The following is a 23059-nucleotide window of genomic DNA, read 5'->3' as shown; positions in this document are numbered from 1 at the left end:
CTTCTACATGGAACAGTAGATCTCTATTACTTCTATATGGAACAGTAGATCTCTATTACTTCTACATGGAACAATAGATCTCTATTACTTCTATATGGAACAGTATATCTCTATTACTTCTACATGGAACAGCACTATGACTTCTTCATGGAACAGTAGATCTCTATGACTTATTAGTGACGATGTGCCAACTTTTGTCTGTAGTGTCCGAACCATTTGGGCTACAAACTAATATGACCCCACTATGGAAAGATGAGACTCTCACAAACACGATGGTGTTCCGTTTCACTCCAAAAGGTTTTCACCCTGAAGGTATTTTTTATGCCAACAAAATAAGGGGTTAAATATGTTTTCAAAGAACAAAAATATTTCCTGAGCTTTCTTATATGTCCTAGATATAGGACATACACTTTAAATCTTTATTCCTGATGATACATTTTTGGACTGTCTGTTTTGCCATTTGTGAATATGTTACTGAATGCGTTTCTATGGGATATAGTAGTAAAAGACTAATTCAATATTTAATCAAATAATACCGACAGGGGTCCTAAAATTAAAAATCAAATATATAAATGATCAATGATATGACCATCTTACAACAAGTCCTGGTTGTATAGATCTGACTGGAACACTCGCTGACGGACAAAAGGAGGTCATAACACCTTAACCCACCGATCCGTTATTGATTGTTCCATGTGTGTGTGACCTTTTGCCCTGGGCACCACACCACACCAATCAAGCCCACATATCCATGTTAAGGGATGGCCCATAGATGTGTGTGCAAATGTTGTGATCCGGCTCAAACATGTTCAGTCAAAATATATACAGGCCTCGCTTAGAGACCACCGTATGCTCACTTTATGACTCATAATAGTGATAACACACACACACACACACCACTAATAGTTGCGCTGAACCTTATTCCCATTCATTATAACTGGGGCTGTTGTTTCGGTAGCCTGCAGTGACATACCTCATTACTGACCTTGGTAAATCCTAGCTGTTTAGGCTAAAGGCGATGTGGCCCCACATAATGTCACGGGGGTACTCTGTATTCACTCATGAAAAAAAATGTGAGTATGGTTACAGGGAGAGACATATACAATAACCCATGTCAGTAACCTTGAAATACACACACACTGCCAGGCACACAAACAACCAGCACAATGTGACTCTTAAGCAGCCATTTGTATCCCTCAACATTGGTCAGTGCAGTGCAACCCCATAGTACTAACTTCACCAGGCAACACTCTCTCTATCGCCACTGTTCCAGTCAGCAGCTTTAGGGAGGCGTAGGTGTTCTGAAGCTGTCGAAGCGGGCTCTCTGTTCTGAAGATTTCTGTGCTTCTGACACAGTGATGAGTTTTGTTTGTACAGTTAGACGTCTTGGCATTTACAAGCAGGCAGGCAGGCAGGGTCCATGCATCTCATGAAGTGTATTAAATAACAGGGTGAGTGAGTGAGTGAGTGAGTGAGTGAGTGAGTGAGTGAGTGAGTGAGTGAGTGAGTGAGTGAGTGAGTGAGTGAGTGAGTGAGTGAGTGAGTGCGGAGGCTGAGACTGGAGCGAGAGGGGTTGGGACAGGGTGAGTGAGTGAGTGAGTGAACGGCAGGTAGGCAGGCAGGCTACACAACGAGAGGGGTGGAGGAGGTGTAGCTTTGTTGTGATTTAGTCAAGCAGGACATACAGTAGGGTGCAAACACACGACTCAATAATTCCATAGCTCTCCTCGTGACACACAGCAGGGGTGGCAGGGTAGCCTAGTGGTTAGAGTGTTGGACTAGTAACCGGAAGGTTGCAAGTTCAAATCCCCGAGCTGACAAGGTACAAATCTGTCGTTCTGCCCCTGAACAGGCAGTTAACCCACTGTTCCTAGGCCGTCATTGAAAATAAGAATTTGTTCTTAACTGACTTGCCTGGTTAAATAAGGGGTAAAATAAAAAAATAAAAAACACATTTCAAGTATATGATCAAAACTCATGTTTAAACAAAGGTATAAAACTGTACATCCATGCTTAACACCTTGACCTTGGTTATTTGCCCTGTGAATGTGTAAACATGAGAGAGTGTATGTTATTGTTTGTGAGTGTATAGCAAGGAGACAGCAGTCATTGGGGCCAGTCAGCCCATCTGTCCCTGTATAAGAAGTGAGGAGGGGGCTGTGGCTGCATAGAAACTTAACACGGCTCCCTCCCTAGGCCACCAGCACCCTGGTTAATATAATGGGCTGGCCGCCTGGTGACGTATTATCTCTCTTGCACCTCTTTGAACAAATCCCCTCTTTTTCCCAAAGCAAGCCTGTCTCCTCCCCAATGTCCAAAGGTGTTTGGTGAAGTAAATCTGCCTAAATCCCTCACAGCTTGGGCTGGCAAAGGGAGAGATGGTGTTGAATGAAGGTGAATAAAGATAATCTCCTGTTCTTAACAAAAAAAAGAGTTCTGGGGGTGGTGGGAAGGAACAGAGAAATTAGGAATTCATATCACATGGTGATAAAGTTGCAGCATCCCACCCCATTTCTCTCTCTTTCTCTCTTCCCCTTTCTCTCTCTCTCTCTCTCTCTCTCTCTCTCACTCCTTCTCTCTCTCTCTCTCGCTCTCTCTCTCTCTTTCTGTCTCTTTCTGTCTCTTTCTGCCTCTGTAGATGCGTGATTCCTGACCTCTTAAGCAGGAGAAAAGAGGAGAGATCTACCACAATGTCTCTCTGGACAGCACTGCAAGACACGTGTTTTGCCTCTGACTTGGGCTTTACGGAAGCTCAAATTGCATGCACTGTATTTGAAATGAACAGATATAGGCATAACACACTTTAGGAAAGTAGTTTGTTGTGAGGGGTTGAGGGATGGATGGGGCGGAGTGTGTAACGTTATACAACACACGATGTGACTAGCACATCCAATCCAGAAGGGAAAACAAAAACTAATCACACCTGCCCCCAACTCTGTCATGCTGATTAAAATGGAATATGAAAAGTCTCAAGCACTCGCAAGATTTATTTCAGAGCCATTAAACAATCTGTTGCATTCCCTCCCTCAATCGCCCCACCAACCCTGCTCTCTCTATCCACACCCCTCACCTCACCCTCTATTTCCCTCTCTATCCTCTCTCTCCCTTTCTCACTGCTTACCATTTACCCCTCTCTCTCTCCCTACACCACTAATCCCCTCTCTCTCTCTCTCTCTCTCTCTCTCTCTCTCTCTCTCTCTCTCTCTCTCTCTCTCTCTCTCTCTCTCTCTCTCTCTCCCTACACCACTAATCCCTCTCTCTCTCTGTCTCCCCACACCACTCATCCCTCTCTCTCTGTCTCCCCACACCACTCATCCCTCTCTCTCTGTGTCCCAAAACCACTCATCCCTCTCTCTCTGTCTCCCCACACCACTCATCCCTCTCTCTCTGTCTCCCCACACCACTCATCCCTCTCTCTCTGTCTCCCAAAACCACTCATCCCTCTCTCTCTGTCTCCCCACACCACTCATCCCTCTCTCTCTGTCTCCCAAAACCACTAATCCATCTCTCTCTCTGTCTCCCTATACCACTCATCCCTCTCTCTGCATCTCCCTACACCACTCATCCCTCTCGCTGTCTCCCCACTCTACTCATCCATCTCTCTCTCTCTCTGTCTCCCTACACCACTCATCCCTCACTCTCTGTCTCCCCACACCACGCATCCCTCTCTCTCTCTCTCTCTCTGTCTCCCAAAACCACTAATCCCTCTCTCTCTCTGTCTCCCTATACCACTCATCCCTCTCTCTCTCTGTCTCCCCACACCACTCATCCCTCTCTCTCTGTCTCCCTAAACCACTCATCCCTCTCTCTCTGTCTCCCCACACCACTCATCCCTCTCTCTCTGTCTCCCAAAACCACTAATCCATCTCTCTCTCTGTCTCCCTATACCACTCATCCCTCTCTCCCCGTCTCCCTACACCACTCATCTCTCACTCTCTGTCTCCCCACACCACTCATCCCTCTCTATCTCTCTCTGTCTCCCAAAACCACTAATCCCTCTCTCTCTCTGTCTCCCTATACCACTCATCCCTCTCTCTGCATCTCCCTACACCACTCATCCCTCTCGCTGTCTCCCCACTCTACTCATCCATCTCTCTCTCTCTCTCTCTCTGTCTCCCTATACCACTCATCCCTCTCTCTCCATCTCCCTACACCACTCATCCCTCACTCTCTGTCTCCCTACACCACTCACCCCTCACTCTCTGTCTCCCTACACCACTCATCCCTCACTCTCTGTCTCCCTACACCACTCATCCCTCTCTCTCTCTATGGCTCCCTACACCACTCATCCCTCTCTCTCTCTCTCTCTCTATGGCTCCCTACACCACTCATCCCTCTCTCTGTCTCCCTACACCACTCATCCCTCTCTCTGACTCCCTACACCACTCATCCCTCTCTCTGTCTCCCTACACCACTCATCCCTCTCTCTGACTCCCTACACCACTCATCCCTCTCTCTGACTCCCTACACCACTCATCCCTCTCTCTGTCTCCCTACACCACTCATCCCTCTCTTTCTCCCTCTCGCTCCTATTATTCAGCTGTGAATAGTCCAGGAATGGCATCCCGTAACCCTATCTGTCCTCCAATAGTGCCCAGCCCTTGGGCGGAGTGGGAAGGAGGCTATATAGGGCACGTAACCAGGGGAGGCCTGACAAACAGTCGAAGACACCTAAGTTATGTCGCTCAGTCACTACCCACTTTCTGTTCCTCTTTTCCATAATCTCTCTTTTTCATTCCCCCTCTCACTCACTCTCACTCAGTCTGCTTTCCATTTTTCTGAGCTCTTTTCATCTCAGGCTTTGGGATGCTGAATGCGAGAGCGGCCTGGCGGCGGTGAAAGGCCTGAATTGTGATTAAGAATGAGGAGAGAGGGAGGAGGAGAGGAGCTCCTTTTCTTTGTTCTGCCCTCTGGGGTGTTTACTGAGGGGGGGGGGGTGGGGGGGGCGTGGAGGAGGGGACAGAGGGGGGGGGGTGCATAAGGCATGGCGGAGCAGATATGAAAGGCATTCAGGTCAGCGCTGATTTGAGCAAGAGTGGTAATCATACCAAAGGCGTTCTGAAGGACCACCGTAGCAGTACCAAAGAGCTCCAGAACAGAAGGTGTGTCTCTCTGTGTGTGTGTGTGTGTGTGTGTGTGTGTGTGTGTGTGTGTGTGTGTGTGTGTGTGTGTGTGTGTGTGTGTGTGTGTGTGTGTGTGTGTGTGTGTGTGTGTGTGTGTGTGTGTGTGTGTGTGTGTGTGTGTGTGTGTGTGTGGATGCGTAGACATGAACACATATGAGTGTGCTCATATTATACCATTAGCCATAGTGAGCTGGCAGACTGTTACACGGAGTGGAACAGGGGAACCCAAGAGCAGACACAGACGAAGAGACTGGGATGAATTAACCAAGGTATTTATTAAATCACAGGGGGAAGATGGAGTGCAGGCCAGGGGAAGCTCGGGTGGGTTGCAGGAAACCAGGTGCGGAGGCTGAGACTGGAGCGAGAGGGGTTGGGACAGGGTAAGCAGGTCTGGAGGGGAATCCAAGGGAGTAGTAGTGTGGGGAAGCAGGATGACGAGACGTGGAACTGGAGACAAGGACCAGAGTCAGAGCGGGCGGAACTGTAGCGGAGAGGAAAACAGGCACAATAGGATAACAGGATCTAACAGTAACAAACGGCTAGAAGCGTAGGCTGACTGAGCAGAGATTACAATCTGGCGGCGTGGAAGTGGCAGGGCTGAGTATTTGTAGAGGTCTTGATTATGGAACAGATTGCAGCTGGTGGGGATCTGCTCTTACTCCAGCACACCTGTCTCCGCCCACACAATCACACACACACAGAGGGAGAGGGTACTGGGGGAGTGGCGGCAGGTCAAGGAGACACAGGATGAGCAATTGAGGGCATGGCAGGAGCAGATGTAACAGTACCCAATCCCTCTACATGCACCCAACCAGGCTTATCTGGGTGTGAGGTATATAAATCATGTAAGAGGGAGGAGTCCAGAATGTGATGGCAGGGCACCCAGCAGTGCTTCTTAGGCCCGTATCCTTCCCAGTCCATCAGGTACTGCCAGCCGCGACCCCGACGGCGCACATTCAAAAGTCGCCGGACGGAATAGGCAGGATGGTCATCGAGGAGCCGAGGGGGTGGAGGAGCCGCTGCAGGAGGAGACTGGGGACTGGAGCAGACAGGTTTAATCAGGGATACATGAAAGGTAGGATGGATCCAGATTGAGGCTGGGAGTTTCAGGAGCACAGCAGAGGGGTTAACAACATGGTCAATTTCAAAGGAACCAATGAATCGGGCGGAACGTTTTTTCGATGCCACTTTCAATGGCAGGTCCTTCGATGAGAGCCATACCTTTTGACCTGGAGTGTAGACTGGAGCTGAGGCCCAGCAACGGTTGGCTTGGGACTGGGTCCTGTGAGAGGCACGAAGAAGGGCAGCCCGGGCCTTCCTCCAGGTACAGTAACAAAGGTGCAGATGGCCCTGGACAGAAGGAACCGCAACCTCTTGGGCGGGGAACAAGGGGGATTGGTAACCCAGAGCACACTCGAAGCGTGACATATCTGACGAGACGTTGGTGAGGGAGTTGTGGGCATTTTTCAACCCAGGGTAGCTGAGCGCTCCAGGAGGAAGGGTTAGCAGAAGTCATGCAGCGTAGGGCAGTCTCCATCTCTTGGTTGGCCCAGTCGGTCTTCCCGTTGGTCTGGGGATGATATCCAGAAAAAAATTGACATTGATACCAAGAGCTGAACAGAAGGATCTCCATACCTGGGAGGTAAACTGGGGTCCTCTATTGGAAACGATGTCAGTGGGAATTTGCATGCAGACAAAACACATGGGATACTAACAGGTCCGCAGGGTCCCTGGAGGACAGGAGCTTGGAGAGGGGAATGAAGTGAGACATTTTGGAAAACCTGTCAATAATGGCGAGGATGACAGAGTTACCGTTAGATGGGGGAAGGCCGGTGACGATGTCCAGAGCTATGTGTGACCAGGGGTGACTCGGTATGGGAAGAGGGCGAAGCAGACTCGAAGTGGGTTTAGTGGAGGTTTTGTTCCGGCACAAACCGAACAGGCTGAGACAAACTCCCAGACATCTCTCTCCATGGTGGGCCACCAAAAGCGTTGACGCAGGAAGGCAAGGGTCCAGTTCATACCAGGGAGACAGGTGAGGTGGGTAGAATGGCCCCACTGAAGAACATCAGAGCGAACACAATCTGGAACAAACCGTGCATTACAGGGATCATTCACTGGGTCAGGCTGGTTCTGCTGAGCCTGGCGGATACTGGACTCGATCTCCCAGGCGACAGTGGCAACGATGCAGGTGGATAGCACAATGGCTCCTGGCTCTGTACCTGTGTTGTCGGTGGTGAACTGGTGAGAGAGGGCATCAAGCTTGGTATTCTTCAAACCGGGGCTATAAGTGAATGTGAAATTGAATCTACCGAAGAACAAAGCCCAGTTGGCTTTCCCGGAGTTCAGACCTTAGGCGGTCTGTATATAGGACAGGTTTTTATGGTCAGTCCACACGATAAAGGGGGGTACAGAGCCCTCCAGCCAGTGACGCCATTCTTCATGAGCCAGCTTAACTGCCAGGAGTTCCTGGGTTCCGATGTCAAAATTCCTCTCTGCAGGTGAGAGCTTTACAGGAAAAGAATGCACATGGGTGGACCTTCTGATCAGAGGGGGAACGTTGAGACAGAACAGCACCTACCCCGCTGTCAGAGGTGTCCAGCTCCACAATGAACTGGAGTTCTGGATCGGGCTGAGTAAGGCCCGGAGCGGAGGTGAAGCAAAGCTTGAGTTCCAGAAATCCTGCCTCTGCCTCAGGAGTCCAGTGGAATGGAGTGGAGGTGGAGGTGAGAGTGGTGAGAGGTGCTGCCAGATGGCTGTAGTTGTGGAGGAAACGTCTGTAAAAATGTGCAAACCCCAGGAAATGCTGAAGCTGCTTCAGGTTGTTGGGCTCAGGCCAATCTTTGACTGCCATGACCTTGGCGGGGTCCATACTTAACTGTCCCTGTGCAATATTATAACCCAGGAAAGACACTGAGGCAGCATGGAACTCACATTTTTCAGCTTTAACAAAAAGCTTATTCTCCAACAGCCATTAAGAACTTGGCCAACGTGTTGCTGGTGAGCCTCAGGGTTCTTGGAAAAAATCAGGATGTCATCTAAATAGACAAAAACAAAGCGTCCAATCACATTCCTCAGCACATCATTGACTAACTTCTGGAAAAGAGCAGGGGCATTAGTAAGACCAAAAGGCATGACCAAATAATCATAGTGACCAAGTGGTGTGTTGAATGCAGTCTTCCACTCGTCCCCCTCTCTTATGAGAACAAGGTGGTAGGCATTCCAGAGGTCGAATTTGGTAAACACAGTGGCACCATGGAGGGGGGCAAAATCAGAGCTGATGAGTGGCAAAGGGTACTTGTTCTTTACTGTAAAATGATTCAGCCCACGAAAGTGTATGCACGGCCTCAGTGACCCATCCTTCTTCACAAAGAAAAACCAAGCACCCAACGGGGAGGAAGATGGCTTGATATGTACTGCAGCCAGAGAATCCTGGGATGTACCTCTCCACAGCCTTTTGATCGGGGCGGGAGAGGTTAAAAACTGGCTACTGGGGAGAGGAGCTCCAGGCTGAAGGTCAGTGGCGCAGTCGTACGGCCAATGAGGCGGCAGCGACAGGGTGTGATACTTGCTGAAAACAGGAGCTAGATCGTGATACTCGGGAGGAACTGATGACAGGTCCGGAGGTTCTAGAATGACCTGGGGCACAGACAAGGCAGAGGGGATGGCAGAATGTAGACAATTAGAGTGACAAAATGAACTCCAAGTGGTTACCTTTCAGGCGGTCCCGTCAGTCTGTGGGTTGTGTAGCTTTAATCATGGATGGCCAAGAACCAGGGGAGAGTAAGGACAGTTGATTATGTGGAAACGGATATTTTCCTCGTGATTTCCAGAGAGACGCAGGATGACAGGGACGGTTCTCACAGACACGAGCAAGGAGCTTTCCATTGAGAGCGTTAGCATCGAGGGGTGAATCGAGTGGGACAGTGTCCAGACCCAACTAGGTAACGACCCCTCAGTCCAGGAAGCTCTCGTCGGTGCCCGAATTGATGAGAACAGACAGAGGAAAAGCTTGGCTCTGCCACACAAGGTTGCCTTCAATCAGAGATCTGGGGGAAGATGGGCAGGCGATTCGGCTAAACAGTTTATCCCCCACTACTGCCGAGCCCCCTATTTTGCTGGATGGGAACAAGTGGAGACAAAGTGACCAACCTGGCCACCGTATAGGCAGCTCCTAGCGCTGATTCGTTGTTGCCTCTCCTCTAGAGAGAGACGGGCCCTGCCGAGCTGCATGTGTTCAGGATCTGGAATAGCCTTGGGATGGGATGCATTCAGAGAAGGAGGACAAGGCACTGAAACAGATGTTATGGTGCATGCAATCCTACCTACCCTCTCCCTCCGATGCTCACGGAGATGATGGTTTGGTGGAGAGTATCAGAGTCTGCTGGGTTCCTCTCTTTGGCAAGATCGTATTGTTACGCAGAGTGGAACAGGGGAACCCAAGAGCAGACTCAGACGAGGAGAATGGGATTGAAGTAACCAAGGTATTTATTAAAACACAGGGGGAAGATGGAGTGCAGGCCAGGGGAAGCTCGGGTGGGTTGCAGGAAACCAGGTGCATAGGCTGAGACTGGAGCGAGGGGGGTTGGGACAGGGTAAGCAGGCCTGGAGGGGAATCCAAGGGAGTAGTAGTGTGGGGAAGCAGGATGACTAGACGTGGAACTGGAGACAAGGACCAGAGTCAGAGCGGGCGGAACTGTAGCGGAGAGGAAAACAGGCACAACAGGATAACAGGATCTAACAGTAACAAACGGCTAGAAGCGTAGACTGACTGAGCAGAGATTACAATCTGGCAGCATGGAAGTGGCAGGGCTGAGTATTTGTAGAGGTCTTGATTATGGAACAGGTTGCAGCTGGTGGGGATCTGCTCTTACTCCAGCACACCTGCCTCCGCCCACACTATCACACACACAGTGAAGGAGACGGAGAGAGCAGCAGGTCAAGGAGACACAGGATGAGCAGTAGAGGGCGTTTCAGGAGCAGATGTAACACAGACACATGTCTCCAGCAGCAAGGACAATGGCATGTTTGTGAGAAATGTAGCATGAATGGTACAACAGGCATCCTGACACTGCTCACTGCTGATGATAGGAGCAGGGAAATGAAACTCACTTCCATTGAAACCCCATTGTCTTGAGACAGTTATGGACCCACTAGCATACTGGCCATGACAGCAATGCCTTCATTTGAATGTTGTGATAATCCTGAGATGAACCCATGTATTAAATGTCTTATAACTCTGACTATATAAGTGTTGCAAGACAATAACATGTCCAGTTTATTAGGTGATTGATCAGTCTTATTTATATTTACCTCACACACTTTAATACACCAATTGTGGTTTGAAAGCTGAAATAGTGTAACAAAAAAATAAATATATATATATAAAATGAAAGAAAGAGTATTTTAAGGCGAGGCTAATGGAGCGCTTTTGACAGCTGCGTTCACACAACTGAACGACCCCTCACAGCTGGATGTGACGTTTCGCACCGGGGAGGGGGCTGCGAACTGCAACAAAGTTGTGCAGACTGAGCATATCGAGTTGCACAGGGCCTAATGTGACCTCCGATTGGGACTAGGCAGTCACGGAGTTAAGATGAGGTGAGGTGGGGGGAAAAATAAGTATAGGCCGAACCACAAGATACTGTAGGCCTGTATGCAACAGGCCATACGGACAATTTGTAGGCCTACTCTAAGAGTTCATTTACATAATAAATCGCATATTTCGAAGATGAGAATTATGGAAAAAGAAAATTAACACAGACATCAACAGTTCTGGTTCTGTATTACCTTGCGATAATAAAATGCATATGGTCCTCCAGACCGTATACAGCAGATATCCCTCTGGGAATACTGCATCGGAGTGAAAGTTGTCCACAGGCAAAAAAGATCTTCAGACTCGCAAAAGTTCTAGTTCACAAGCAAAGGTATTTCGTAGTAGACTTTCAGTCTGAATGACTATATCCATTCTGAATACACATATTTACACCAGACCAAAACTGTTTTTTCTGTTGTTGCCTTAACCCTACCATTAATGTATTGCATCAACAGTATGCCTAGAGGCATATTCAGGCAAATACAAGCGAAAAATAACAAATTGCATATTAAAATATAGACCTATAAGGCTATGAAATTCTCCCGCAGGGAAGAAGCAATTCGTTTAAATGGGGAATGGAAACAAACATTTCCACATTAAAATGATCAATAATAAAAATGCACACCTGGGAGAAACAACAGAAGCAGTAGTCCTCCATTATAGCCTCTGACAAAACAATATTGTCAACATTCTTTTTCTCTTAATTTTTGCCCACATTGACATTGGCTGAATGTTCTTAAAAAATTTAACAAAACCATTGCAATTCGAAAAATCACTTCTCATCTTGGTTTTTACAAAGACCGATGTGCGGTTAAACTTCAGTTGCAATAGTTCAGTATTATCTTTGTTGATCAGAAACGTGCTTGACAGTAGTAAACATCTTGAACAACATACTGAGTTCACTGAATCAATAAACAAATAAAAACTAGTAAACAAAATAAGTCGACTGAAAATGTGTGATATAAAAAACTATATAATTTAAATGTAAAGATTGTTTAAAAAATACATGTTTAGCTACAATAGTGCTATACAACAAAATACAAATTAAACAAACTACTGTGACACCAGTTTTACATCAAACATGTAATACCATGGGATATTAAAGTAACAAGAGAAAACAAGTCAGTTCAACATTTACATGAATTAAATATAACTTTGCATAACACACACATGGATGAGGCGTCAAAAGGGATGCCCCCTCGCAAAATCCCTATCACTCCCAACACAACTCCTACACAAAACTCAGGAGTTTTCTATATCCTCGAAACGTTGTAGGTTAACACATAACTCAAGTAACGTTTCAGAAATTTGGTCAGTCTTTGAGCTTGCCTATACGAGGTGTGTTGTGTTTAGTGCTGTAGCCTTTGTGCAGCACCAGACCCGAACAAAAATTGACACATTCAGAAACGGTGTCCTATTGTCATGGCCATTTTAAGACCTTTAATTAACTCCGAGTTGACAGACTATATATAATATCTAAGACGTGGTAAAGGTCTTTAAAGGCACCAAGTCACTTGTGAATGGCAATTATAGCACAACACAATACCCACAACACAACACAATTCACACGACAATGAAACTGTGTTGAACAATCGTGAGATAAAGCACATTTACGTCATAATCACACAAAAGTTAACAGCGCAGTTCAGTTTCTACCTAATCCACAGGTTTCTCCGATTTATCCAATTCATAGGAGACGCGCTATAGGCCTACCCAAATAACGGTTTTCCTGCCTGTTAGAAAGTAGCACGATCTCGCTGAACCGCATTCGAGCCTCATTCTGACATCCCTTTCCTACACAGTCAGCTCGAGACATTGATAGTTAACTTTAACGCTCATAATCTCATTCAAAATAAACATGAAAATGCTTTACATAGTGATTAAGTTCAAAACTACAACAAAATGTAGTGTACTTTTACGCAACCACCCCATTCTCAGTGCCTACACTGAATATAAACTATAATCGAACTGTGAAAGGCGACAAGGCGCGGGAGGTCCCGCAAATGACTGCTGGTAAAACTTACAAATGTTCCCAAACATTCATTTTATTTAACTTAAAACATGTTCTTACCGTTCTTTCTCTGTGGGTTTGATTGTTTTCGCCTCTTACACCGGGGACCCTCCGCCATGATCTCCTGCTTCATTGATAAGAGTTTAGTCTAGGTCAGATGGCTTACAGTCCGCATGGGCTCGGCTCCTTCAGTCAGCAGCACAGGCAGGCTCCGGTTGATATCTAATAACCAAACAAAACGGCGACAAATGTTGGGACAATATGACTGTATGGATCCCGTTCAACCACAGGGGCCCGAAATAAAACGTTTTAATTCACTCTAAACTCTTCAATGAAACTCCATATGGGTTAAAGTCCAGGAGAGGGAGTTTGAGCAAGACCGTACTGCGTCCGCCGTCGCCTGGTCTTTTGATGTGTCTCCTAATCGGGCAGATTGTCAATGAATCGGAGCAGAAGGAGGAGGAGGACGGACAGGCAGACACATTCAATAGCTTACAAGGATGACTGAAATAAAGCAAGGCATACACTTCCAAAAATGTCGATTATTGTATGAAACCTCAAATTAAATGGTGGATGTTTCTGTGCAAGTTTCTAATTGAATTTATACATCAACTTCTGAGACTTGTTGATGTCTTTGATAATGAAGGTTTGTTATGGCTGTCCCTTCTGTCAGTCTTAGGCAACTTTGCTGTCATCACCAAATGTATCACACTCGAGAAACATTGATTCAGTTTTAATCTATAACGACATATATTAATAGCCCACAGCCTACAATCTGAAATCCTTTGTATCATCTGCCTCAATCAAGTTAAGCAAAGTGTTCGATTCAACTAAATAGCCTCATCTCATATCATGTCAGTCATTTCGAGTTTGTTTTCAATTTTTCCAAACTGTGTTTATGAGTGTATCTGCGAAAGACCTAATCATTTTTTAAATAGATTATACACATGATGTTGGGATGTTGGACACATTCATCAAGAAAAAAACGTGCCAAATGTTGCAATATGTGGGGAAATAGACTAACTTCCCCTTTCTAATAAGGATATGTTCAAATGTATTTAATCTACCATTTAAACTGATTGGTAAAAATAAAAGCAGCACCAGACCCGATTGAAATGTTTTTTAAATGTAGGGACGTGGTGTCAGTGAAGTTTGTATTAAAAGGGTAGCGAACCGTAACAGAAGAAAACAAACACAAAAACACCCATAAACATTTACACGACAACAAACGGAAAAGCTCAATATTATATACTTTAGAGGAAAGTCCATTGAAATAGAATGATAGAAGCCCAGCCCAAACGAGGGTCTTCTAGTTTAGAGACTTACATTTGGAAATGTTTGCCACTTCATCACATTGCATGTTTTTTTTCACAAGGCTTTGGCATTTGCACCAGCAGTGAACACACACATAGCCGACAACACACACAACAGTCCGGATGTTAGTGGTCACTGCCCAAACCCCAGCTACACATAATGAGCTGTCCACAAATTTGGAATGTAGATTTAAAACACAGTGTATGTTGATCTATCTAATAGAAGGCTATGCGTAAAATTAGCAAATACAATGGATGGCAAACCAACGCGAATAGCCTACGCCCGTTTCTACTCGGACAGCTCAAAGGGAATAGGAATGGATAACATCGAATACAATTTGATTTCCCGGAAAGGATACAGGGAATATAGGAGAGCATCCGATCACAGGTAGGCCTATATAACGGTCTATCCACTTCTGCAGCAGCGCGCACCTTTCTCACCTGAGCAGGTAGGCTGTCCAACTTTGATAATTGCGCAACGGCGCACGGATACCTGAATGGCAAATCTACCTCAATCGCAAAGCTATTGAAGTTTCATTCAAATAAACTGATGTAAAAAGCAATATGTTAAAATACACGTACCGGTGTCAGTGTGATCCTCTAAACAGCTGGTTGGAAGACAGAACGTCACAGAGAGATGATAAAGGGGTGCGTTGTGGATCCAAAGCAAATAACTGGTAATAAGCCTTGAAAATAGCTTGATGATGAGGGACCGTTATTCCTGATGGGCAGGTTAGGACTGGTCTCTTTCAGCCACTTCACGAAACAGACCTGGGAACGCGCACTGACGGGTTACGCCTCTTCTAATGACATTTTTTCGCTCTTTTTCTTTTCCTGGAATATAGAGGCGCGAGACATCCTTAATACGCCACCTATCTTCACGCGCAGGGATAATTGAGGAGTATGTGCGCGCGTTGTTGTGGAGCGGGAGAACGTGATCAAGTTGTTGTCTCCCATGAGATTGTATTTGATCATTTGTAGGCTGTGCTTTGAGTCAAATGTGAGAGGAATTACCCACGCATCAGATTTCCAAATAGCGACTTCATAAAATAAACAAAACAGCAGTGTATTGGAGTGAGAGAGAAGGTATTTATAATGCGGTGACAACTACTCTCCAAACTGGCATATGAAAGGAGCGCCAAGGTACCTGATTGGAGCGCACAGGTAGTTTACCTGCACGCAAATGGCTGTCTTCCGGCATGTATTCAGAGGCACTACAGCGGATACCTCTGCCTTTTTATCTTGACTGAGTGAGTTTATATTCTCATTTAAATTATTCTGTGCCATTCCACACTGTAATTTTTGTATAAAAACGAAAGAGGGAAGATGCAGCATATTTTCAACGGGCTATCACTGGCATTAACGAAACACGCTACGGTAAAGGCGTAAATTATAGTCTGCAAATATGCGTATACATCTGTAGAGTGGATTTTTTAAATAGTGTTAAATGTTTAGCATAGTTCGTTTTCATTTACATCACCACGTGTACAGTAACATAATGTCTATCGGGGGAGTTACACACATGGTTTGTGGTTGTTAAAATATTCTCTGTGTCTATGCATGTTCTACATGGATGAAACGCTCACCAATGAATGGAATATGATCAGTCCACTCATAGCCAACTGGATTAGACTGGAGATCATACCAGACCAGGAGTATGGGAACTGGGTGAAGATGTTATCAGGTAATTTTGAGCTCTACGGCAATCTTTTAAAGTTGTTAACAATAATAACGTTGTAACGTTATTATTATTATCGAATGTCATAAGAATGTATATATTGTAGCCTACTTTTCATGTATTTATTCATATGGAATTGGGGAGCACTTTTTCCAAGGCCTCACTATATCACAATAATTACATGGATGCTAAAAGTAAAGTATCTAATATGTCTGTAAATAAGCCCTGTAATATGAACCACGACAGGGATACGTGTTAAATAATCACAAGGGTTATCTGGAAGTGCACAGAGGACACGTGTTTAAAGTAAATCTCTCTTTTTGGTGTCTCTGTTGGTTCGTAAAATTACATCACATTTGATTAGACTTCGATGCCCGAGTGCGGTTCTTTATGATCAAGACATCTTTACGACATCTACTGTCAGTAGAGCATCCTCTCGTCTCTTCTAGAAGAACAACATTTTAAGAACATTTGTCCTGACACCGAGTTTGACCAAGTATATATACATATATCATAGTTCCGTAATTGCCTAAATCTTCCAATTAGCTTTTGATCATGAAAAATGGCATATACTGCCATTATCTAAATGACATTCCCACCCACTGGGGACACACTGAAATGACGTTGAACCAATGTGGAATACAGGTTTAATTGACGTCTCTGCCCACTGGGAAATAACGTGGTTGATTTCGAAAATGGACCAAAAATATTTTTTGAAACCATACTTACCTCAATGTGATTAAAACAGTTGTGTTGAAAAATGTATGTGCAGTTTTCTGAAAAAGTTTGTGAATGAAAGTACATTTATACTGAACGTGTTGTCCCTTTTGGGAAGAAAATAACAAATGGAATAATATTTATTTTAATTTTATAATATTAGATGTATAAAGCTGAATTTCTGTATGTGGCTTATTTAGTGTGGTCCATAGATATATGTGGTAAAACCACCTGTTAAGTTCTAGGAACAACAAAAAGAGAAGTGACAGTGTCAGTCACCTCAAAAACCTGAGGAGAGGGTTGTCATGCCCTGCACACACACACACACACACACACACACACACCACAAAGATAGAAACCTAATGTTGCTCAAGAGGTCTTATTGCAACACAGGAGGGATACGGTTGAGGGAGTAGATTAGAGTCAAATAGACAACTTTCTACTGCAGTGGGCTAAATCAGGATCACACACAGTGTTTCTTGGTAGTCTTGAAAACATCTACTTCGAAACAAAAGTATACACCTCACAAACATGGTTATGGTCTTAAAAAAGAAGACACATGTATGACATCAGATATAGAGTTGACGTTGTCCACATTTTGAGTTTGCATCCCAAAATTAGACTTTATATTCAGTACCAGTCAAAAGTTTGGACACCTACTCATTCAAGGGATTTTCTTTATTTGTACTATTTTTTACATTGTAGAATAATAGTGAAGATATTAAAACTATGACATAACACACATGGAATCATGCAGTAACCAAAAAAGTGTTAAACAAATCAAAATATTTTTGAGATTCTTCAAAGTAGAATTTTGCACACTCTTGGCATTCTCTCAACCAGCTTCCATTCACCTGGAATGCATTTCAATTACAAGTTAATTTGTGGAATTTCTTTCCTTCATAAATGTGTTTGAGCCAATCAGTTTTGTTGTGACAAGGTAGGGGTGGTATACAGAAGATAGCCCTATTTGGTAAAAGACCAACTTCTCCCACTTTAATTATTTTGAACAATGTGGAAAAGAAAGATTTGCTCAACTTATGTTTTCCACTGTTTTGTGGATTATATTTAAATTGCTTGAACTTGTCACCTCAAAATACCAGTCACACATTGAACACCCACAGGGCAGTTCTCTCTGATGTGGTTTAGCATCGGAATGTTGCCCACTGGCATCCAACAAACAACATCTTCAATCAACAACAAAACTAATTTAGTCTGATAGCCTTTTGCCTTTTGCAGTTTGCTATGCAACTATCACCATTACAGTTTATAGAGGGAAAGCCAGCCAGGTCACGGACACCGATGCCTCGCTCCCGGACGAGCTAAACACGCTTCAAGGAAAATAACATTGAGTTGCTGATGTGGGCCCCCTCTGCTCACGAGGACTGTGTGCTCTCATCAAAACAAATCAAATCAAATCACATAAATATACATATGAGATGAATAATGTAGGGTATGTAAACATTATATTAGGTAGCATTGTATAAAGTGGCTAGTGATATATTTTACATAATTTCCCATCAATTCCCATTATTAAAGTGGCTGGAGTTGAGTCAGTGTGTTGGCAGCAGCCACTCAATGTTAGTGGTGGCTGTTTTTAACTTCAGTCTGATGGCCTTGAGATAGAAGCTATTATTATTATATTATTATTATTATTAGAAGCTGTTTTTCAGTCTCTCGGTCCCAGCTTTGATGCACCTGTACTGACCTCGCCTTCTGGATGATAGCGGGGTGAACAGGCAGTGGCTCGGGTGGTTGTTGTCCTTGATGATCTTTATGGCCTTCCTGTAACATCGGGTGGTGTAGGTGTCCTGGAGGGCAGGTAGTTTGCCCCCGGTGATGCGTTGTGCAGACCTCACTACCCTCTGGAGAGCCTTACGGTTGTGGGCGGAGCAGTTGCCGTACCAGGCGGTGATACAGCCCGCCAGGATGGTCTCGATTGTGCATCTGTAGAAGTTTGTGAGTGCTTTTGGTGACAAGCCACATTTCTTCAGCCTCCTGAGGTTGAAGAGGCGCTGCTGCGCCTTCTTCACGATGCTGTCTGTGTGGGTGGACCAATTCAGTTTGTCTGTGATGTGTATGCCGAGGAACTTAAAACTTGCTACCCTCTCCACTACTGTTCCATCGATGTGGATAGGGGGGTGTACCCTCTGCTGTTTCCTGAAGTTCACAATCATCTCCTTAGTTTTGTTGACATTGAGTGTGAGGTTATTTTCCTAACACCACATTCCGAGGGCCCTCACCTCCTCTCTGTAGGCTGTCTCGTCGTTGTTGGTAATCAAGCCTACCACTGTTGTGTCGTCCGCAAAATTGATGATTGAGTTGGAGGCGTGCGTGGCCATGCAGTCATGGGTGAACAGGGAGTACAGGAGAGGGCTCAGAACGCACCCTTGTGGGGCCCCAGTGTTGAGGATCAGCGGGGTGGAGATGTTGTTGCCTACCTTCACCACCTGGGGGCGGCCCGTCATGAAGTCCAGTACCCAGTTGCACAGGGCGGGGTCGAGACCCAGGGTCTCGAGCTTGATGACGAGCTTGGAGGGTACTATGGTGTTAAATGCAGAGCTGTAGTCGATGAACAGCATTCTCATTCGCCATGCCCTACGTGAGAAAGTGATTTAAGCGAGTCAACCCTCGCAAAGTTGCCGGCATCCCAAGTCGTGTCCTCAGAGCATGTGCAGACCAGTTGGATGGAGTGTTTACAGACAGTTTCAATCTCTATGTATCCCAGTCTGTTGTCCCCACTTGCTTCAAGATGTCTACGATTGTTCCTATATCCAAGAAAGCAAAGGTAACTAAAACAAAATGACTATGACCCCCCGTAGCACTCATTTCTGTCATCATGAAGTGCTTTGAGAGGCTAGTTAAGGATCATATGATCTACACCTTACCTGACATGGTTGACTCAGTTGCCATTGCACTGCACACTGCCCTATCCCACCTGCACAAGATAAATAAATACACTACATGACCAAAAGTATCTGGACACCTCCTCGTTGAACATCTCATTCCAAATGGGCATTAATATGGAGTTAGGGCATTTTTCTGGGAAGGCTTTCCGCTAGATGTTGGAACATTTCTGTGGGGAATTGATTCCATTCAGCCACAAGAACATTAGTGAGCTCGGGCACTAATGTTGGCCGATTTTTCCTGGCTCGCAGTCGGCGTTCCAATTTAGCCTATAGGCGTTCGATGGGGTTGAGGTCAGGGCTCTGTGCAGGCCAGTCAAGTTCTTCCACACAGCTCTCGACGAACCACTTCTGTATGGACCTCGCATGGGGGCATTGTCATGCTAAAACAAGAAAGGGCCTTCCCCAAACTATTGCCACAAAGTTGGAAGCACATAATTGTCTAGAATGTCACTGAATCGTCTAGAATGTCATTAATATTTCCCTTCACTGGAACTTGGTGGCCAAGCCCAAACCATAAAAAAATGCCCCAGTCCATTATTCTTCCTTCACCAATTTTGCCAGTTGGCACTATGTATTCGGGCAGGTTATTGATTTTTATGCACTACTCGCTTCAGCACTCAGCGGTCCCGTTCTGTGAGCTTGTGTGGCCTACTTTTTCACGGCTGAACACGGCTGTTGCACCTAGATGTTTCCACTTTACAATAACAGCACTACCAGTTGACCGGAGCAGCTTTAGCAGGGCATACATTTGACAAACTGACTTGTTGGAAAGATGGCATCCTATGAAAGTCACTGAGCTCTTCAGTAAGGCCATTATACTGCCAATGTTTTGTTTGTCTATGGAGATTACATGGCTGTGTGCTCAATTTTATACACCTGTCAGCAATGAGTGTGGCTGAAATAGCCAAATCCACTAATTTGAAAGGGTGTTCACATACTGTTGTATTACAGTGTAATAAAGCAGCTCAGCCTTCAACACCATAGTGCCCCCCAAGCTCATCACTAAGTTCAGGGCCCTGGATCTGAAACCCTTCTTGTAAAACTGGGTCCTGGACATCCTGACGGAATGACCCCAAATGGTGGAGGTAGGCAACAACACCTCCGCAATGCTGATCATCAACATGGGGGCCCCACAGGGGTGCATGCTCAGCCCCCTCCTGTACTCCCTGTTTACCCATGACTGTGTGGCCACGCACATCTCCAACTCTATCATCAAATTTGCTGACGACACAAAAGTGGATATTACTTGTCAGATATTGCTGCACTGTCGGAAACTAGAAGAACAAGCATTTCTCTACACTCGCAATAACATCTGCTAACCATGTGTATGTCACCAATAACATTTGATTTGATTTGATTTGGTAGGCATGATTACCAACAACGACGAGACAGCCTACAGAAAGGAGGTGAGAGCCCTGGCAGAGTGGAGGTAGGGCACTCTAATGTCAACAAAACAAAGAAACTGATCGTGGTCTATAGGAGACATCCACATCGATGGGGCAGCAGTGGAGAGGGTCAAAAGCTTCAAGTTCATCTACGTGCACGTCACTGATAGGTGGCTGAATAAATTAGGCTTGGCCCCTAAGACCCTCACAAACTTCTACGGAAGCATAATTCGGAGCATCCTGTCGGCTGTATCACCGCTTGGTACTTTAATTGCACCGCCTGCAAATGCAGGGCTCTCCAGTGGGTGGTGTGGTCAGCCCAACACATCACCAGGGCACACTGCCTGCCCTCCAGGACATCTACAGCACCCGTGTCACAGGAAGGCCAAGATGATCATCAAGGACCTCAGCCAACAGACCCACGGCCTGTTCACCCCGCTACCATATTGAACGCAGAGACAGTACAGGTGCATCAAGGCAAATCTCCAGGCCATCAGACTGAATCCTAGTTACTGTTCTAGCCAGCTATCACCACGTACTCTACCCTGCACCTTAGAGACTGCTGCCCTAGGTATATAGAGTCATTGAACAATGGTGACGTTAACCTTATACTGCGGTGGGCTAAAACAGGGTCACACAGAGTGATTCTTGGTAGTCTTAAACAAATCTACAGTGAAAGAAAAGTATTTTCTGCAATTTATTTCAAATAATCTTTATTAATTATGACATTATGAAAAATATGACTAACATTCCACCCATGAGGCAAAGGTGTTGCTTTTGGTCATTGACTGCAGGAAAGGGATACTAATGTTTACATACTGTTTCACTCTTTTTATACACTGAATGTACAAAACATAAAAAAAATAAACAAATAAAATAGGAACACCTGTTCTTTCCATGACATAGACTGGCCAGGTGAATCCAGGTGAATCCAGGTGAAATCTATGATCCCTTATTGATGTTACCTGTTAAAAATTCCATCAGTGTAGATGAATGTGGAGGAGGTTGGTTAAATAAGGATTTTTAAGCCTTGAGACAATTGAGGATTGTGTATAGGTGCTATTCAGAGGGTGAAGGGGCAAGACAAAAGTGCTTTTTAACAGGGTATGGTAGTAGGTGCCAGGCACATCGGCTTGAGTGTGTCAAGAACTGCAGCGCTGCAGGGTTTTTCTTGCTCAAGAGTTTTCTGTGTGTATCAAGAATGGTCCACCACCCAAGGGACATCTTGACACAACTGTGCAAAACATTGGAGTTAACACGGGCCAGCATCCCTGTGGAGCACTTTCAACACCTCATGCCCTTCGCCACTCCCCCCTCCTCTCCTATCTCCACATAACCTCGTCCCCTCCTCTTCTATGACCCTCATCCCCTATAACCCCCCTTTTATTTATTTTACTGTATTTTTATATTTCATCTTTATTTAACTAGGCAAGTCAGTTAAATTATATGTTACAATGACAGACTACCAAAAGGCAGAAGACTTCCTGCTGAGATTTTTTTTTTTAAATACAAATAAATATAGGACAAAACACACATCATGACAAGAGAGGCAACACAACACTACATAAAGAGAGACCTAAGACAACAACATAGCAAGGCAGCAACACATGACAACACATCAAGGTAGCAACACAACATGACAACAACATGGTAACGACACAACATTTTTACATTTTTACATTTATTTTATTTAACCTTTATTTAACCAGGTAGGCTAGTTGAGAACACCTTTATTTAACCAGGTAGGCTAGTTGAGAACACCTTTATTTAACCAGGGAGGCTAGTTGAGAACACCTTTATTTAACCAGGGAGGCTAGTTGAGAACACCTTTATTTAACCAGGGAGGCTAGTTGAGAACACCTTTATTTAACCAGGTAGGCTAGTTGAGAACACCTTTATTTAACCAGGTAGGCTAGTTGAGAACACCTTTATTTAACCAGGTAGGCTAGTTGGGAGAACACCTTTATTTAACCAGGTAGGCTAGTTGAGAACACCTTTATTTAACCAGGGAGGCTAGTTGAGAACACCTTTATTTAACCAGGTAGGCTAGTTGAGAACACCTTTATTTAACCAGGTAGGCTAGTTGAGAACACCTTTATTTAACCAGGTAGGCTAGTTGAGAACACCTTTATTTAACCAGGTAGGCTAGTTGAGAACACCTTTATTTAACCAGGTAGGCTAGTTGAGAACACCTTTATTTAACCAGGTAGGCTAGTTGAGAACACCTTTATTTAACCAGGTAGGCTAGTTGAGAACACCTTTATTTAACCAGGTAGGCTAGTTGAGAACACCTTTATTTAACCAGGTAGGCTAGTTGAGAACACCTT

The 23059-nt window shown here is 45.0% G+C and overlaps 1 protein-coding gene and 1 long non-coding RNA gene across 5 annotated transcripts in view; one reads left to right on the top strand and one right to left on the bottom strand.

Annotated features, from left to right (window-relative positions):
• Positions 1 to 14793, bottom strand: part of LOC118382210 (zinc finger E-box-binding homeobox 2-like) — an 80732-nt gene extending 65939 nt beyond the window's left edge. For 2 of the 3 annotated variants that reach the window (XM_052522937.1, XM_052522938.1), the window contains exons 1-2: positions 14626 to 14792; positions 12791 to 12952 (exon numbers count right to left, since the gene is read on the bottom strand). In XM_052522937.1, coding sequence (XP_052378897.1) covers positions 12791 to 12863 — 73 coding nt within the window. In that variant the 5' untranslated portion in view covers positions 12864 to 12952; positions 14626 to 14792. Of the gene's footprint in view, positions 1 to 12790; positions 12953 to 14625 lie in introns of all 3 variants that reach the window. The other variant, XM_052522940.1, reaches the window with a different exon arrangement.
• Positions 14794 to 15150: 357 nt separating this feature from the next.
• Positions 15151 to 23059, top strand: part of LOC118386536 (uncharacterized) — an 85249-nt gene continuing 77340 nt past the window's right edge. For both annotated transcript variants that reach the window (XR_004826251.2, XR_008140089.1), the window contains exons 1-2: positions 15151 to 15293; positions 15651 to 15727. This is a non-coding gene — a long non-coding RNA (uncharacterized LOC118386536). The remainder of the gene's footprint in view (positions 15294 to 15650; positions 15728 to 23059) is intronic.

The sequence above is a fragment of the Oncorhynchus keta genome, chromosome 7, assembly GCF_023373465.1.
Source record: "Oncorhynchus keta strain PuntledgeMale-10-30-2019 chromosome 7, Oket_V2, whole genome shotgun sequence".
In the NCBI taxonomy this organism is placed as follows: domain Eukaryota; kingdom Metazoa; phylum Chordata; class Actinopteri; order Salmoniformes; family Salmonidae; genus Oncorhynchus; species Oncorhynchus keta.
The sequence above is the reverse complement of the archived record's forward strand: the minus strand, read 5'-3'. Positions and strand labels throughout refer to the sequence as shown.